The sequence below is a fragment of the Culicoides brevitarsis genome, chromosome 1, assembly GCF_036172545.1.
Source record: "Culicoides brevitarsis isolate CSIRO-B50_1 chromosome 1, AGI_CSIRO_Cbre_v1, whole genome shotgun sequence".
Lineage (NCBI taxonomy): Eukaryota > Metazoa > Arthropoda > Insecta > Diptera > Ceratopogonidae > Culicoides > Culicoides brevitarsis.
In genome coordinates this window covers 24,141,626-24,158,768 of record NC_087085.1, presented here as the reverse complement: position 1 = coordinate 24,158,768, position 17,143 = coordinate 24,141,626, and the positions used below count along the sequence as shown (strand labels likewise).

General features: G+C 31.1%; 5 protein-coding genes across 8 annotated transcripts; 3 read left to right on the top strand and 2 right to left on the bottom strand.

The window, feature by feature from the left end:
- The first annotated feature begins 41 nt into the window (after positions 1-41).
- On the top strand, positions 42-3,014 carry LOC134837091 (ubiquitin-conjugating enzyme E2 Q2). The gene is made up of 8 exons (XM_063852406.1): positions 42-401; positions 1,505-1,621; positions 1,685-1,942; positions 2,005-2,076; positions 2,137-2,428; positions 2,495-2,643; positions 2,706-2,772; positions 2,854-3,014. The coding sequence occupies exons 1-8, from the start codon at positions 228-230 to the stop codon at positions 2,883-2,885; spliced, it is 1,161 nt and encodes a 386-aa protein (XP_063708476.1). The 5' UTR covers positions 42-227; the 3' UTR covers positions 2,886-3,014.
- Positions 3,015-4,143: 1,129 nt separating this feature from the next.
- On the bottom strand, positions 4,144-5,095 carry LOC134828197 (mitochondrial import inner membrane translocase subunit Tim29). Its single transcript, XM_063841214.1, has one exon. The coding sequence runs from the start codon at positions 4,999-5,001 to the stop codon at positions 4,405-4,407; it is 597 nt and encodes a 198-aa protein (XP_063697284.1). The 5' UTR covers positions 5,002-5,095; the 3' UTR covers positions 4,144-4,404.
- Positions 5,096-5,485: 390 nt separating this feature from the next.
- Positions 5,486-11,648, top strand: LOC134828185 (uncharacterized). 2 transcript variants are annotated; one of them, XM_063841192.1, is made up of 5 exons: positions 5,486-5,609; positions 6,196-6,376; positions 6,440-6,690; positions 6,751-9,117; positions 9,183-11,648. In XM_063841192.1, the coding sequence occupies exons 2-5, from the start codon at positions 6,204-6,206 to the stop codon at positions 11,171-11,173; spliced, it is 4,782 nt and encodes a 1,593-aa protein (XP_063697262.1). In that variant the 5' UTR covers positions 5,486-5,609; positions 6,196-6,203; the 3' UTR covers positions 11,174-11,648. The 2 variants fall into 2 exon arrangements, with proteins under 2 accessions (XP_063697262.1, XP_063697270.1); XM_063841200.1 differs by lacking the exon at positions 5,486-5,609 and having other exon boundaries at positions 5,973-6,376.
- A 106-nt stretch (positions 11,649-11,754) lies between these two features.
- LOC134837076 (myeloid differentiation primary response protein MyD88) lies at positions 11,755-13,285 on the bottom strand. Its single transcript, XM_063852389.1, has 2 exons — positions 13,150-13,285; positions 11,755-13,084 (listed from the first exon to the last, which is right to left on the bottom strand). Exons 1-2 carry the CDS (start codon positions 13,237-13,239, stop codon positions 11,939-11,941), a joined length of 1,236 nt encoding a protein of 411 aa, XP_063708459.1. The 5' UTR covers positions 13,240-13,285; the 3' UTR covers positions 11,755-11,938.
- A 558-nt stretch (positions 13,286-13,843) lies between these two features.
- LOC134838524 (E3 ubiquitin-protein ligase Topors) lies at positions 13,844-17,084 on the top strand. 3 transcript variants are annotated; one of them, XM_063854070.1, is made up of 6 exons: positions 13,844-13,977; positions 14,062-14,117; positions 14,175-14,386; positions 14,454-15,151; positions 15,653-15,933; positions 15,988-17,084. In XM_063854070.1, the coding sequence occupies exons 3-6, from the start codon at positions 14,180-14,182 to the stop codon at positions 16,872-16,874; spliced, it is 2,073 nt and encodes a 690-aa protein (XP_063710140.1). In that variant the 5' UTR covers positions 13,844-13,977; positions 14,062-14,117; positions 14,175-14,179; the 3' UTR covers positions 16,875-17,084. The 3 variants fall into 3 exon arrangements, with proteins under 3 accessions (XP_063710140.1, XP_063710141.1, XP_063710139.1); XM_063854071.1 differs by having other exon boundaries at positions 14,062-14,386; positions 16,003-17,084; XM_063854069.1 differs by having other exon boundaries at positions 14,062-14,386.
- Positions 17,085-17,143: the final 59 nt, after the last annotated feature.

The window sequence follows — 17,143 nt, the reverse complement described above, 5'->3', positions numbered from 1 at the left end:
ATAACTAGGTTCTGAAAACCGGTCAGACAACACTAAATCTTTGAACACGATAGTGGAAGGTTATTTATTAAACAAAAAAAAGAGCAATTTTATTTTTAAAGAGACAAATTCATTGATAATCGGGTGATCAATGTGTTTCTTTTACGGACTACGGTAAAATTTCTGTGCCTGTGCGCGCCAGTGGTAGTTTAATATCGAACCAACCAAAGCAACAAAAAAAAAGAATAATGGCCTGCCTAAATACATTGAAGCAGGAAATAAAAACAATTCAAAGTGTATTCCCGAGAAAACCAAATGGCAGTAGTGTTATGTTTCAGGTGCTCAGTGCTAGTTTGGATGAGATAACTTGCAGATTTATCGGACTAAACGGCAAAAAACATGATATCCATGCAAATATTACGGTAAATGAAATGTTTTTTCTTAGTTTTTTTTTTTATTTTGATTTGTGTTATATTTGAATTACGGGGATCTCTTTTTTGTTATTTTTTTTATGACTGTGTTTGTGCTAAGTAGGTAGTTTTGTTAAAAATTCTGATCCACGAATATTTTCCTTCATTTATATTGTCCTTTGTATCGAGCATATAGTCTGCTACACTAAATGTGCTTATATATTTAGTACTTAACTACAGAGTTTTCAAAGTTGTTTTCAAGTTTTTATATTTTATTTATTTATTGGAAACTAAGAATTAGTACTCAAAATCAGAACTCAAACATTTAAGTAAGTTTGGATTTTGACTTAAATTATATTGATTTAAAAATCCAGACAGTCATCCTTACGTACCGAACATACATACGTAAATTTTAGCAATATACTAAAGAATAATTAGAATAAAGAGTATATATTTTTATAAAATTCATGAAGACGGACTTCATTCATCATTATTATATGAAGCTTAGGTACTCCTACTATTTATTATTGTTTAAAGTTTATCCAGAGAAAATTTGTATTACAATTCTTCTTCATGTCGTTCTGTATCAGGTATTGAGTCAATTGCAGAATATGTACATGGTATGTGCATGATGAAAAATACATATGTAGAAAGATATTTTTGCCTTTTGCTTTTGTGTATTTACATATTAAAAAGAAACATATTTAATAAAAATAAAAAAAAATCTCTTTTCTTACAAATGTGTAGGTATTGTTTTTGTTGATCCTTGTTGCCTCTACTTTTTTCATTTCATTGTTCATCAGGTATATACATATTTATCAGGGTAAAAAGTTGAAAATAGACTTTTTAAAAATTATTGTTTTTACCAAATTTTATTTGTAAAATTTGATTAACAGGTATCATTTGCTACCCATTAATATTTCATAATCTCCTTAAATTTTCGTTTTGAATAAGGTTCGGATGAAAATCAGAGTTTGCTCAAAATGATAAAATAATTTTTTTTCAAATAATTTTTATTAAATTTACTGTCAACGATGAGATCCAGGCAATCACTGATCTCAACATTGTAATATATCAACAACAACAAAAAAATTAATTTTATATTATTTTGAAAGGAAACGTACCCCTCAACTCCACCAGTCTGGTTCGCAGAAACGGAAGAAACCAGTGTAACAAATGCTGTGCAGATATTAAGTAATACGCATGGTCTTGATAATCATGTTATCAATCAGGTAAATAAATACTAAGTGCGATACATTTTTCAATATATCTAATCAAAATGGTAAACTTCTTAGGTTGACATATTATTAAGAGAGTTATGTAGGTTACATGGCCTTCAATTGCCTCCGGAATTAGAAAAACTCAAACATGCATTCCCATACCCTTTGCAAAATGGCTTTCATAATGGCTCGTCACAAGGTAACCAACGTCAAGAACAAATGGATGACATGGACTCGGATGACCCTGAGGAGATTGAAGTAGAGAGTGATCAAGATAGTGAGGCTGAAGAAGACTTACAGTTGGAGGTGGATGATGCTCACAACACAAGCAAGGTGCGTTTATTTGTTTTACACATTCATGCACAATTATACCTACATATTTTTAAAAACTATAGGATGATATGGAAGTAGAACATCTAGCTACACTTGAACGTTTACGTCAAACACAACGTCAAGATTATCTAAAGGTATTCATTAAAGTTCATTTTCGTGTTTTATCAGACTTTGATTCGAGTTATTTTCCACAGGGATCTGTTTACGGCTCTGTACAAGCAACTGATCGTCTTATGAAGGAGCTACGTGACATATATCGCTCAGATTCTTTCAAAAATAATATGTATTCAATAGAATTAGTTAATGATTCAATTTATGAGTGGAATGTCAAATTAATGTCTGTCGATCCGGACAGTCCATTACACAATGATCTGATGATGTTAAAGGAGAAGGAAGGGAAAGACAGTATCTCATTGAATATCATGTTTAAGGAAACTTACCCTTTTGAACCACCTTTCGTTCGTGTCGTCCATCCAATTATTACAGGTAGAGTTTCGTCCAATTATTACAATATCAAGAATCAATTGATTTTAATTGATTGCTTATTTCTAGGAGGCTATGTTTTAGTAGGGGGTGCAATTTGCATGGAATTACTAACAAAACAAGGATGGAGTTCTGCATATACAGTAGAAGCTGTAATAATGCAAATTGCAGCTACACTAGTCAAAGGAAAAGCGCGAATACAATTTGGTGCAACTAAGGTAAGCAATATCATTACATTCTCACTATCATAAACTGATTTCTCAAAATTCTTTCTAAATAGACACAATACAGTTTGGCAAGAGCACAGCAGAGCTTCAAAACACTTGTACAAATCCATGAAAAGAACGGTAAGGAAAAGTTACAGAATTAAATTCTTTTGAGAATTATGTATGTATATATTTATATTAAAAAAATAATTTAAATTTCAGGTTGGTTTACACCTCCAAAAGAAGATGGCTAAATAATTCGTCTTTGTAAGTCAAGTTGAATCCCCGTTAAGCAACAAAAAAATGTGTATATTATTAATTAAAAGATAAAATAAGGCAGACATTGTTTTTAAAAATATTAATTAGATAAAAATAAATAACAACCACAACTCTTTTACTGAAATAGAAAATAGAAATGAAAAAGCCACACACATACCTACATATTAAACAATTCAGATAAGGAATATTATCTGATAATAAAAGCAGTACTGTCCCTCATGAAGTAATGATTATCACATTCTAAAATTACTATCTCAACAATAAATTTCAAATGTACGTAATCAATATTAATTATTTTTAGTTCAAAAAACTTTAATTTAAACCTTATTACTTAAAACTTTATTACTATCAATTAATAAGGTGACTAAATTTAATATTTTAATTTTTTTTGTCATGAGGGGGGACGGATGGGTTTAATGAAAAAATAAATACATATTTCTGAATCTATTATTGGTATTTTCTATTTTTTTTTTTTTTTTTTTTTTTTACGTTAATAGTTGACTCTTAATATTCTATTAATTTTATTTTATGTTATTTTCAAATTTAAACTCTCCCTACTTACGTGACTTTAAAAAGAAATTTCGCCAACATTTCAAACATCTTATTAAAGCGATTTTTTTTGTATGATTGTGATTGTGAATAGTAATTTTTTCATGAGTTTTTAATTTAAAAAAAAAATATGTCAAAATGTTTAATTTTTTCCCCTGAGTTTTTTGACAAATCGAGTGGGCCGCGAGCAAAAAATAGATATATATAATTTATACGCCTAACTAACATTCATTATCTAGAAACTATTATAAACATCTCCTGTCAATGAAGTTTGAATACAACCAAAAATTAAACTGTTTCATGTGGTGTGTGCAATTATAATGTTGTATATTCATTTATGTTCAATATCATTTATACTTACTCTTGTAAACTATTTTTTCTATCTCTAATATTTGTAAATCCAAAATCCATAATATTTGTAACAATGATTAGTACAGACCAAACTTTATTTCGTATGTCTGTAAGCATTTCGACTTTCAATGTTTCGTGAAAGAGCGAGGTTACGAAAAATCAGAAAAGATATTCATAAGTGTTAATATAAAATAAATATTAATAAAAATGATTTCCAACTTAAATATAATGCATTAGATTAAAATAAATAAGATAAAATACTATACAATAAACAAATCTATGTTTTATTTACATTGAAAAATTATTTTGCATTATAAAATGGGACTTGAAAAAGATTTTGTTTGAAGTTAACTCGTGTTCTGTTTTATTGAAAACGTCCAAGTCGGTCATCCATTATGGTAAGTAGTTTGATTTAGAATGGAGAAAACTGAATAAAATCTTTCCACTGCCATTTCCTGTTATAAATCTATAAAAACTCGGAGGCCAAATACATTTTTCGATTTATTTTTATTTTTTATAGATATTAATTTTAACTATAATATACCTAATTTTGAATTCTATTTTACACAAAGTAAATATTTACAATCCTTTCATTCAAAAGTTAACATCATAATCCTTCATTTGTTCGTCCAATATCCAATATTTGTCCAAGAACCCAACATCAATGACTCTCTCTTTAAATGTCTTATATGGTGGTTTCAAATATTCACATGTAGCCTTGTATAAGGAACAGTCTTTATCGTAATTATCGATCCATATAAAAGAAATAACACCTAATGATAACCTTCGGACAACGTTTTGATTAATATATCGCTCTAAGCTTCGTATGTGGTCAGCCGATACAGGGTTTTGACAAGGCTCAGCTACAAGGATCAATAGGTTCTTACTGTTTTGAAATGATTTTTCAAAGTCCGCGAAGTCAGGATTGTGTTTACACAAAAAATACGTAGTCGCACCGACCCCGGTATATATTGATGTTTTCAAAGGATGCTGAAACATGTGTTTGCAAGTATCAATGACCATCTCTTTATAGTCAATTACCAATTGTTTCCAATAGTTTGCCCATTTTTCAACAATCGTTCCTTTGAATCGCTCTGGTAACTCGAAATTGAGCTTTTTACTGTACTTACTTGACCACATTCCCTGCACGATTTTTGGTGAAAATATATTTCTTATATTAGGAAGACTCATCCTAAGCAGCTACTTGGTGTTTTTTTTCCAAAATGTGGTCCTCAGTAGGTGTTATTCAATAGCAGCCCAACAGACTCAGGCGTTATCCATTAATGGCGTCAGATAAAAAGAGGTATTTTTTGCCCCCAGCCCTCGGTTACCGGAGTCGAAAACCTTTAAAAATTAACGAAAAGCTTACTTTATGAGATATTATTTGAACCAGACCCCCTTCATATCCCTCTCCCTCATATGCTCTTATACTCATGAAAAGCTCTCATGAATGAGCTCTGTATTTTGAAACTGAATTGAATTAAATAAGATATAAATTTTGTAAAAACACAATTTTTATAAATCAAAAAAATAGAGTATTTTTTAAGACGTCGTTTTTTTTTAATTTTGAAAATTTGAAATCTATAGTAATTTTTTGAACCCCTACCCCCTAACTTTTCAATATCGTTAATGGATGGCGCCTATGGTGAATTAGCAATGGTAATTTTCTGACAGCCACAAAAAAAGTATTAAATATTCGAAACGAGTTACAATTTTTTCCGGAAAATCAACTGAAATTTAGGTTCAAGCTGTAAAATCAGATTGCAAGTTGTATCTCATGTAAACACATATCGTGTTGTGTAAGTGTTGTTCAAAAGAATATACAAAATCGTCCAAAATGTACAAACATTAGAAATGGCGTCTGCAAGCATCGATATTTTTCTAAACTGTAAAGATAAGGAAAAAGCAAAAAATGCAAAAAATAAAGTGACGAAAATCACCTTCAGCATTTTTTTACACAAAATGCGAAGTTTTACTTCTAAATAATCATTCTTTGTCAATCATTTTGAATGAATGTGCTCTTTGAGCTCGCAAAAGACGATCTTGATGTATTGGTGTATGAAAAAGAGCATATATATTTAGAATTTGAGTAAATACTTCTGTCAAGCAATGAGAATTGAAAAAATTGTGTTTAAAAACAAAGTATTTTTTACTTGCTTTCAAAATATACCCAAATATTAGATTAAACATTCTAAATTCAAATACACATTCAATGTGTAAAATTAATTATATATGCTTAAATCGATCGATGTCTCGACTGCAAAATATTTGACTTTGGCGTTTCAATACTTTTGATGTTCTTAGAGGCCTTTTCTTATATTAGAATAGTTAAATTATTTTAGAGATTTTTTTGACCAATACCTTTTTTTGTATATACATATATAGAGATAAAAATGAGTTCTTTAACAAATATCAGCTATGTCGATGGTGATGTAGTGTGGGTGAGGCTTAGCAATAGTTGGTGGCCCGGCGAAGTAGTTGGAGAATCACGTATACCCGAAGGATTACTTTCATCATTAAAAAAACAACCTATTGCGATTGTCCGATTTTTCCAAGAAAGTACATTGTATGTATAAGTAAACCATTTTTTAAAAAACTGTTTTTGCAAACATTTATTTTTATTATTCAGCGAATATGTATATAGTATAGACAAAATTTGTCTTTACAATAACCAACGAAAACATACGTTCATCAAGAAAGGTTTGGAAGCTGTTCGAGCAAAGAAAAAATTTATGGCAACTTTTCCTGAAGATGTTGCAATAGCTGAGAAAATGGTAAACGGAGATCCTAACATAATTAATAGTGAGGAGTTTCAACCGACAAAAATCAAAAAAGAGACTTGGAGTGATATATTTATTGATCCAAATAGAAAACAAAAAAGTATGTTTTCCAAATGTTACCCAAAGTTATTTATGAATAATTTTTTTTTTCATATTCCAGTTCCTAAAAAAGACACTCCAAATCAAACAAATGTCCAAAAAAACATGGATCATGGAGTTCGAATTTTGGAACAATCTTCAGCAATTCCAATGACACCGGCATTACAATCTGGAAATCCATACAAATGTAGAGCTTGCTCCTTTTCAACAAATCGTATGAATGTTTTTATTCTTCATAACAAAACCCACACAAAGGAAGAGCTGGTATCACCAAAATCTACAGCAAAAAATGTTCTCAAACAGAAAACTTCTTCTAAAGCAGTAGTTCCTCTTAAACCACCACGTAATCTAGACAAAATCTTGCGGGAGCCTAAAAAACCTTCTGTAGTTGATGATTATAAAGAAGATTATTTGAATGAATCAGAAATAGAAGACAAGCCTACTGCGAAAAGAAAGCGACGAGGTAAAAATGTACCATCAACTCCAGCTAAAACAACAGGTTCTAAAACTCAAAAAGAAAAAACAAAAGATGAGAAAACAGAAAGACCAGATGATATTAAAATAAATACTGAAATCAAAAATAAACTTTTAGCAGACTGGAGCGATGATGAGCTTAGTCAAGAAGAGAAAAATCAATCTGATACGAAAGAAAGTAAACAAAAAGAAAGCTCGTCAGATAAAAACAATCAAACATTTGATAACTTGAAAGAAGATAGTGGAAAAAATATTCCAATAAAATGTCATAATATTCCGAAAAAACGGGATTTCGTTTTTTATGAATTAAGAGAAGATGAACGAAAAGAAGAAAAGAAAACGTCAAGAAAAGTAGATAAAACGAAATTCAATAAAAGCGAAAGTCAATCAATTAAAGAAAAGTTAAAAAATCACAAAGAGAAAGAAGAAAAATGTAATGAGCAAGATAAAACAGGAAAAAAGAATTTTAAAGAAGAGGGAAAATCATTGGAAGACAAACAAGAATCGAAAAAGAAGGAACATATTGGTTTGTTTGAAAGCCAATTGATTCAAAAAAGAGCTGAAGTAGAGCGCCGTAAAAAGGAGTTTGAGCAGAAACGTGTCGACGTCGAAAAGAAAAAACTAGAAGCTAAGAAAAAAACTAAAGGTGATTTTGATTTGTTGATGGAACAGTTAGAGGAAACTCCGCCACTCATTCGTATATCTCGTCGAAATAAAAATAAAATAGAAAGTCCATTAAAATCGGAGAAAAATGAAGACAAAACTAAATATTCGCGAAAAATGCCTCGACCTGCTGAAACATCCAGTCCTAGCGAGGTTGAAATAGGCGAAGATGAGGCATTAGAGCAAGAAATTAAAGAACTTCTCAAAGAAACGAGTGTTCCTGACATTGAAAAGGAAGTTGACAATAAAGACCGCAAATTACCGCCAAAAGAACGAGGCAAACGTATATTTAAAGAAACACAACAAGTCGATTCTCCATCAAAATTGATGACAGAATCAGAACTTTTGATTGCTGAAACTTTAACTCAATTGCCACAAACGGCCATACAATTCTCTCCAAAGAAAATTATTTCTCATGACAACGATATTGCTGAGAGTTTGATTAATTTGGGTACACCACCAAAACCGGTTGCTTCTGTTGATGGTTCATCTCTTAGTAATAGCAATAGCCCTATATTAAATCCTCGTAAGCGTCATTTGCGTGCTTTAGAAGAAAAAGGCATTGAAGAAGCAAAACCTGAAGCAAAACAAGACAGTTTATCAAAGCGACAAAGAAAAACAGAAACAAAAGACGTCGACAGAAATATTAAATTAGAGACACGATTGCCAAAGAAGCGAAAAGCGGAGTATCATAAAGAGTTTGAAAGCATTGTCAATAAAAATCAAAAGGTTGGGCATGAACAAAAAGCTCAAACTCAAGAAACCCTATTTGACATCAATAACATGGAAATTTTGTTTGACGACGAACCCATCGCCTCTAATATGAAATCCGTTTCAAAGCAAGAAAAACTTTCAACGTCTACAACCATGAATATTAACAAAAATGAATCACAGATTTTACAAATTAAACCAGACATACACATACAACACGCATCTAATACTAAACCGCAAAACACCGAGTTACGCCGTCTATCATTTCCTAATTCATTATCGAAGGAGCAGAAATTGCGACAAGAAGTGACTCCCACGCATCGAAAAGTCATGAAGTTAATTACACAAATCGACGGCACAAAAACTTTAATTGAAGAAGTCCAACCCAATTTGTCGAGAGCTTCTCCTACAACTTCTTTACTAATGCGAGCATCTAGCTCGTCGCCTTTAGCTAAATCTCACCGTTCCATGTCAAAATCACCGACAACTGGAACACCAAAGCCGCAAGTCATCGTTGGAAGAGCATCTAATAAAATTTTGATCACTAGTAAGGGATCATTAATGACAACAACCTCACCAGGTAAATTTTTTCAATATTTTTTATATTAGATATTGTTTATGCTATTGATTTGTATCGTCTTATAGTCACATCGACGACAGCTGGATCAAATATTCGGTCATCTAATAAGATTCAGGTTCAGTCAGAAATTATTATTCCATCAAATCGAGTTACCAGTCGAACAATCGAAAATACTCCAGGGACAACTGTTAGAACTGAAATGATTTATTCTTCCCAAAACAGATCGACTGATACATCAAAAGATAAGTTAAGCAAATCGAATGTAATCAAGCTTTCGCCACAACAACTCAAAGAAGCCGAAAGCCTAGGTTATGTAGAAGTACGAGGAAATGGAAAAGTATTAACAAAAGCAGGACTTAAAGAATATTTACCAAAAATTAATCCCAAATTTAAGCTGAAGCGCAAAGATTTTGACACTACTATTGGATCTTTAGAATCGACGAGTCATATTGAACGTATCAAACCTATTGATTCGTCTATGATTTGTAGTGATGCAGACAACTCACCCCAAAAAATTAAAGATTTAAAAGTTGTTGCTCCAAAAAAGTTAAAACCTATCTATAAAACGATAAATAACGAACCAATTGTCATTCCGGATGAAGAAACCGAGCCAAAAGCTCTACAAATGCTAGAGGAGAAAGGCGGTGCATCAATACAGGAATTTTTGGTAAAGCCTGTTATTAGTGAAAGCCCTTGTAATAGTGAAACTCCAGTAATATCAGTAGCAACAACACAAGCTTCAACAAAGGAGAATAATAACTTAGGAGATCAGAATTCACAAATACTTGCCGTTTCTGCAGAAAATTTTGGAGGTCCATCAAATGCGTTTTATTTGTGTTCAGTTGGAGATGATGGTTCATTTACACCAATGAATAATGAAGCATTGTATTTAGATTCATCAAATCAACTTGTGCCAATGGTGCCCGAGACTCAAGATAAAATTGAAGCAGATCAACAAAATGCAATTTCAGATGAAGCTAATGATAACGATGTAAGCGGTCAAAGTATAATTTTCAATACTGGTGACGGACAGCAGATAATTCTTGATCAACAAAGTCTCCTTGCTATGGCAGTATCTGGCGATGTCTCACAATTATTCACGCAAGATGGCCAACAATTAATATATCCAGGTTCGGCGCAGGACATTTTGAATGCTATTGCTGCAAGTCAAAATGAGATGGGAGACCAGCCTATAATAATCAATGATGATATTCTCACTACAGCATTTACTAACACAGATGTGTATCAGCAAGATCAACTGTTAACGGGCACATTAGGCGATCTTAGCATCAATCCCCCCGTGAAAGCTCATGTTTCCGAAACGAATACGGTATTAACACAATCTCCCATTATGTCAACAACAGAACAACCGACAAAAAATAACAGTAACATGGAAAAACAGCCGTCTGATCTGATTAAAAATCTTGATGAAAAGTTGGCGGAAATCGGAGTAACACCTCAACATCAAACAAATGTCCCAGTGTCACTGGAACTTCCAATCACAGTTACAAATCCAGCAATTGCACCGAAAACTACAACAAATCTTTTAGAAATTAACTCAATATATCCAGCGAGTGTATTAGGAGTTGCAGTATCATCGACATCCCCTGCTTTAGCTGGAATTTTATCGACCTCGAACGTCGAGAATCCTGTTCAACCAGATCACACATCGACCATACTTTTAATTTCAAACCCTGAAACACCTGACGAATTCGTTCCCGATACCCCAGAACCTGTTACTAACAATCCAAGCACACAAGATGGAGACGATACAAATTCCTCAGAAATTCCACTACAACCAAATATTGTCCCTGAATCGCTAACACATAATATCAACATGAATAACAATGATGGGTTTGCCTCTGAAACAATTAAAAATGAAGAATCCATTAGAGGCTCTACAAATGATGATATTTCAAGTTTGATAAACAACAATAGTAACGAAAAACCAGAATTGACTGCAATATCTTCAAAAAGCTGTGAATCCGATGACACGTTATCACAATTACATGCACCGGAAACATTGAATGAAAAACAAAATTTAGATGAATCATAGTAACAATTGATCGACTATACAAACTATGCTTTTAATATGTAATAAACTGCAAAAAATGTGCTTTAACCTATAAAATATTTAATAATTATTTCAAAAGTAAAATAAATCAACGCCAAAACACAAACTTTATCAAAAAAATAAAAAGTGGACAATAGATGTAAACTCTATGAATAGCATTAATATCTTAAATTTAATTTAGATTAGATGAATAGTCATGAATTCAGGTGTAGGTCCTTAGTTCAAAGAGCATCTGTTAAATTCAATTTAACTTACATTGGTTATGATTGTGGAAAAGAAACAACAAATATTTTTTTGAATGAGGAGAATTAAAAGAATTATTTTTGACAAAACGGCTTTGAACATAAAAATGTTAATGATTCTTAGTGGGCAAAAATTCATAAAATTAGAATATGTATTATCAGATTAATAAAAAAAAACTAATTAAACCGATTTTAGTGTTAAAAATAATCACTATTAAAGGTAGTCTTATAAATGTTTTTTAGAAGACAAATTTAATTGAAACAATATTAGGTATAATAAAAAAAAACGATTTAAAATAACATCAAATGTAAAAAATGTATTTTTTCTTTTTTTTTCTCCTTAAGTTTGGTATATAACATTAATAATATTATTAAGTGTCTTTATTGATATATATTATCGAATGTGTATGATATAAAAAATGAGTTAAAATAAAAGCATTTGGAACAAAAAAAACTTTGTGGAAGAAAAGCAGCTGATTATGTCGTTAACTATTGTTAATTTATGTTATGAAGTAATTTTTTGTTTTTTCGTGGAAAAGATATGTTTTAAAACTTTAACTGGATTTTTTGTTTTTGTTTTTTGTTTGTTTTTTGTTTTTTTATCATTTAATATTGTTGTAGAGTTATTTGGTGAATCGGTAGGTGGACTTGGTCCCAGAAATGTAAGTAATTCATTTTCTAATTTAGTTGTCTCCACTTTCTCCATCGTATTTGTAACTGAGTTCTCCATATGTCTTTCTGTAAAATTAAAATGTGATATTTCTCTTGGTGAAGAATGAGAAATATTTAGTGGAAAATATGCATAGTGAGGAATAACTTCAAATTCTTCGCTATTAAAATCATTATCTGCAGGTTCGTATGCAACTGCTTCATAGAGTTTCTTCCAGAAATTGAATAATCGTCCATCTTTGTAGTATTTCAAGTGGAAAAGAATTTTTAAGTTAGAAGGTATCTGACACTCTTCTCTTAAACAGGGAACAACTTTACGATTAGATCGCTCAATCCCAATGTGCTGAGCATATTTAGACATAAATATATCTGCTGTACTGTCAAGAAAATGCTTGGATATGATAATAATCACACGACGACATCGTTTTGCAATCAAAGTCATAGCAGCATCATGTTCAAATGGAATGCCTCCCAAAAAATCATTTTTAATACAAATATGCATTCCAGAGTTTTCAAGTGTTTCTTTGATAAGTTGAGCAAAATCTTCATCTTTTTCATCATACATTAAGAACGCATCGTATATAATCATTTTTAGTCCGTTATTTATACGATATCTGTCTAAACTTGTAATGATATAAGAGCCTTTTGGAGTTCGTTCCAACGATGTTTCGCTTGATGTTTTTAGCTTATAAGCATAGGCATCTTTTTTAAAGTGTTCCAATGCATCCTCATAAACATCATGTCGATCAATAGTCTTAAGAGTTTCCTGCAATTGCTCAAAATTACTGTTGACTAATTTCATCCATTGATTCAGGAGAATTTTCATGTAATTCTGATCTGAAGACTTTAGAATAAAATTTTTAAAAGTACTGTCTAGTGGTGCTAAGGCTAAAACTCCACGCCAATCTCTAAAATGGCCGGATTCAGCCAGCAAAATTTGCTCCTGGTTTAAAGTATACAAAACTAACAAAGAATTTTCTTGCTAGAAAATACAAAATTATCCTTAAAATGAGGTGTTTTGAATAAACACATGCATTCAAGACTCACCAAAGCTGACAATGGAACATCTTTAAACGATGTTTTGTTAAATCCATTGCTAGATACTATTTGTTTTTCCATTCTATTTATTAAGAACATGTATTAACATATGTTTTTATTTATTTACATGTAGGTATAAATACAACATATTTATTAATCATGTAAATAAATACTTGGTTATATAAATTGCACCCTTTAAAATGTGTTTTAGTCATATACGTATATACTGTGTTTGTGTTATTTGGCAGTACAATATTAAAAACTGCTGTAATTTGTTTGACATAACGTATTGATTTAATTACCTATTATTTATAGTAGTAGTATGAAAAGTACTAAAAATCCAGTCAATTGGTTCATGAGTGAGTTGGTGAATTACGTCTTCATCGAAACTTGATGACGAATATTTTTGTAATATGTGTCTCATAGTTCAAATTGAGCCACAATCACACTTTGATGAATCTGAGTAACCATTTGTGAAGAAAGTAATTATATCTTCCGCTGCAATATTTATTTGCTTTCAACTCTATATTTCAAAGAAAGATCGAATTCGCTTACAGCTCTTCGGCAATAAATTAATAAATGAAATAATAAATAAAACTGTAATAGCTTTTTGATTTGACGACCCACTTATGTCGACATTAAGCAACTCAAAACGAAAATGTATTTACATTTGTGTCTATCAACTGCACATGTAGGTTTAAGGGTAGGGATTTGAAAATAATAGATATACAATTATAAACCTTGTCAACAAGCAGTAAAGCCAAGTTACTTCCATTTGATTTTTTTAATATTGAATATCAATTTTTGAATATCTACTATTATTTAATATTAGAATAAGTAAGTATGCATTGCATTCATAAAAATGCTCAATATATTTTTATATTAAATTTCTTCCTTAGAATTAATAGAATTATTTTTTAGAAATATCATAAACATCCTTGATTAAACATTATACACATTCATAGTGTATTTATGAAGTATGTAATAATAAGATTTTGCCGAATTGAATGATTGACAATTAATTTATAAAATAGTAAACATGGCTTTTTGTTCTCAAACGACCGAAAGTGAATGTGTCTCTACGCCAAAAATCACACATCATGCACCAGATTCTTCGGGATCTGAAGAAGAAACACGCTCTGATTGTGAAAGGTGTTCCATTTGCCTTGGGAAATGCCGAAATAAATGTTTTACTGATAGTTGTTTACACTATTTTTGCTTCAATTGCTTATTAGAGTGGAGTAAAGTAAGTTTCTGAAAATTTGTTATTTCTCTCATTATTATTAAATATCACGTATATTATTTGCTAATAGATAAAAGCAGAATGTCCCCTATGTAAACAGTCATTTCAGTCGATTATTCATAATATAAAGTCCATGAAAGAATTTGATGAATATTTGGTGCAACCAACAAGGACAGCTTCTACGACCCCTTCGTTGGGGTTTCCATATCTTCCACACTTGCCATCAGATCCACACAGCAGAGTATTTCATAGAGTAAACTATTTCCTTCCTGATTCCCCGCAATACACTTACCGTGCAACAATGCAAGTTCGTCCACAACAAAGCGACCAAATTTATCAACTATTTATGCAATCGAATGATGCCACGGAGCGTTACAGTCGAGAATTCAGCAATGATTTGATTCCCTTTCGTCAAAATGCACAAGAATGGAGAGAATACATTTATAATCGTAGAATTTATGCATTGCCACTGGACGATATGACCGGTAGATCAAGAGAATGTAGTGTTGAATTTTACAGAGAAAACCCAGCACAAATATATCGACTGTTACCATGGGTTAATCGAGAGTTAGTAGTATTATTACGTGGAAACGCTTTTCAGATTCAAGTAGTGATGAATTATTTGACTGAATTATTGACTCTCCATGATATACGATCTACCGCTTTTCGAGCTTACTTTCAGAGATTTCTAGGGCACCGAACAGAACATTTCATACATGAACTATTAAACTTTTCAAGGTCGCCTTACGACATGATTGGTTATGATCGGTAAATACGTATTTATCAACAAAATATATAATAAAATGATATATAAATATATAATAAAATATATATAAAATAAAATAAGTAAGGCCGATCCAAATGATAATCAAAAATAAAGTACATTTTTTTTTGATACAAAATGACAAAATTTTTAACCGTTGATCAACAAGTTTGTTATTTTTTAATTATCTACTTTGAGATTTACAAATTAAAAAGTGACTACGGTTAAAAATTAAAAAATAAAAATTTCATAAAAAATAATTGTCTTAAAATTTTAAGAAACAAGTTCGGTAATTTTATGCAAATTTTTTTTAGAGAAGAAAATTCATATTAAAATATGATCTTCAATATAAAAAACGGTAACTTTTGATTAAAGTTTTCAACTTTTTTTTTTTATTTTGTCCCATTGGATTTTCGACTTTATCGGCTTTCGACTTATTTTTGAATTTCAATTGGAGCGACCTAAATACATAAAGTTAAATACTAATGAAAATACTAAATTTTTAGCCATGTGAGATACGCGCCATATTATCGCCCCGAAACGAGAAATCGACAAACAGACACAAATGAAAATGAAGAAGTTGTCATATCATCGGATAATGAATCTAATTCACCACAAGATCTTTCAAGTACTCCACAAGACTTGTCATATTCAAACAACAGGAGACGAAATAATCGTACTGAATTTACTATTTCTACTCGATTATCGTCTCATTCAACAGTTATTTTTAGAGGCAGTATTGAAGCATCTAATAATCAAAGTCAACAATCATCTGTCAATCCCGATGGTATGACTTTGTATATCACTGTTTTTTCACCTATGAATAATTCTTATTTCTTAGAAAACGTTATTTCAGATACAACTTCCGTGAATCCACCAGTTTCTGCAGAAAATTCTGAAGTTTCTGTTTTTGGTAATAATGGGACCGTTCAAATTATCCGTGATGTGCACAATGTCTCCGATACAAATAGCAGTGATTGTGAATTCGTATTGGAACGTAAGCCTCCCCATTTACGCACACCAGAAATGGTAAGTCTGAATTCTGAAAGCGATTCAGATGTTGTCTTCGTGAATGAAGAGAAACGTGAAGCACCTCCTGGCGTTTTTGAGCAGACAAACTATAATTCTGATACATCAGATTCAGATGATAATAAAAATTTAACAATGCTCCGTATGAAATGGAACGGTGCATTTAACACAGATGTAAAAGCGGGAGCATCTAAAGACCCGATGCCATCAACAAGTACGGGTGGTTTTACAGTTGGAAGACATCCAATTCGTTTGAAATTCCGAAAACGTGTCATTAAATCTATCTATGAGAGTACAAGTGAATCTGATTTAGATACAAACCATAATATTGCCCTAGATAAAACAATGATTCCATCAGTTCAATACAGTACAAACACAAGTGAAGATGAGGATCATATTGATGTTGTTGGTGCACAAGTGCCAGTTTTAAAAAGAAAACAATCTACTTTTACCACGGACTCATGTGATGCACAACCCAAAAAACGCCGTAAAACTACTAAGAAAAGAAAGTCAAGAATCATGACAAAAATCGAAACTAAAAAATTGAAAAAAGCTACTTACAAAGGAACACATTCGCCAAAATCTGAAACCGATACTACTTTGAGTAACGATGACAACAATGATGATTCTAGTTCAAACACAGATGATAAGAGTTCTGATGATTCTGTAGCATTAAGCAGTAGTACTTCAATAGAATAAGTTTTAAAAAATATTATCTATCTATGTTGTTTATGAATATCTCAAGTAGTATGTATCAAATACTTGGTTTCATGGAGATGCAAAATGATCTTATTTGTTTTATTCTTGTTTGATACTTCTTTTCCAAGACTTGAAGAAAATATTTATGTTAAATATTTTAGTTTTAAAGAATTATGTTAAATAAAAAAACGTTATATGTATATAATTATTCGTTTCGTAACCAAAAAATGGCTTTTGATGTAAATAATTTAGACATATCTTTATATTTT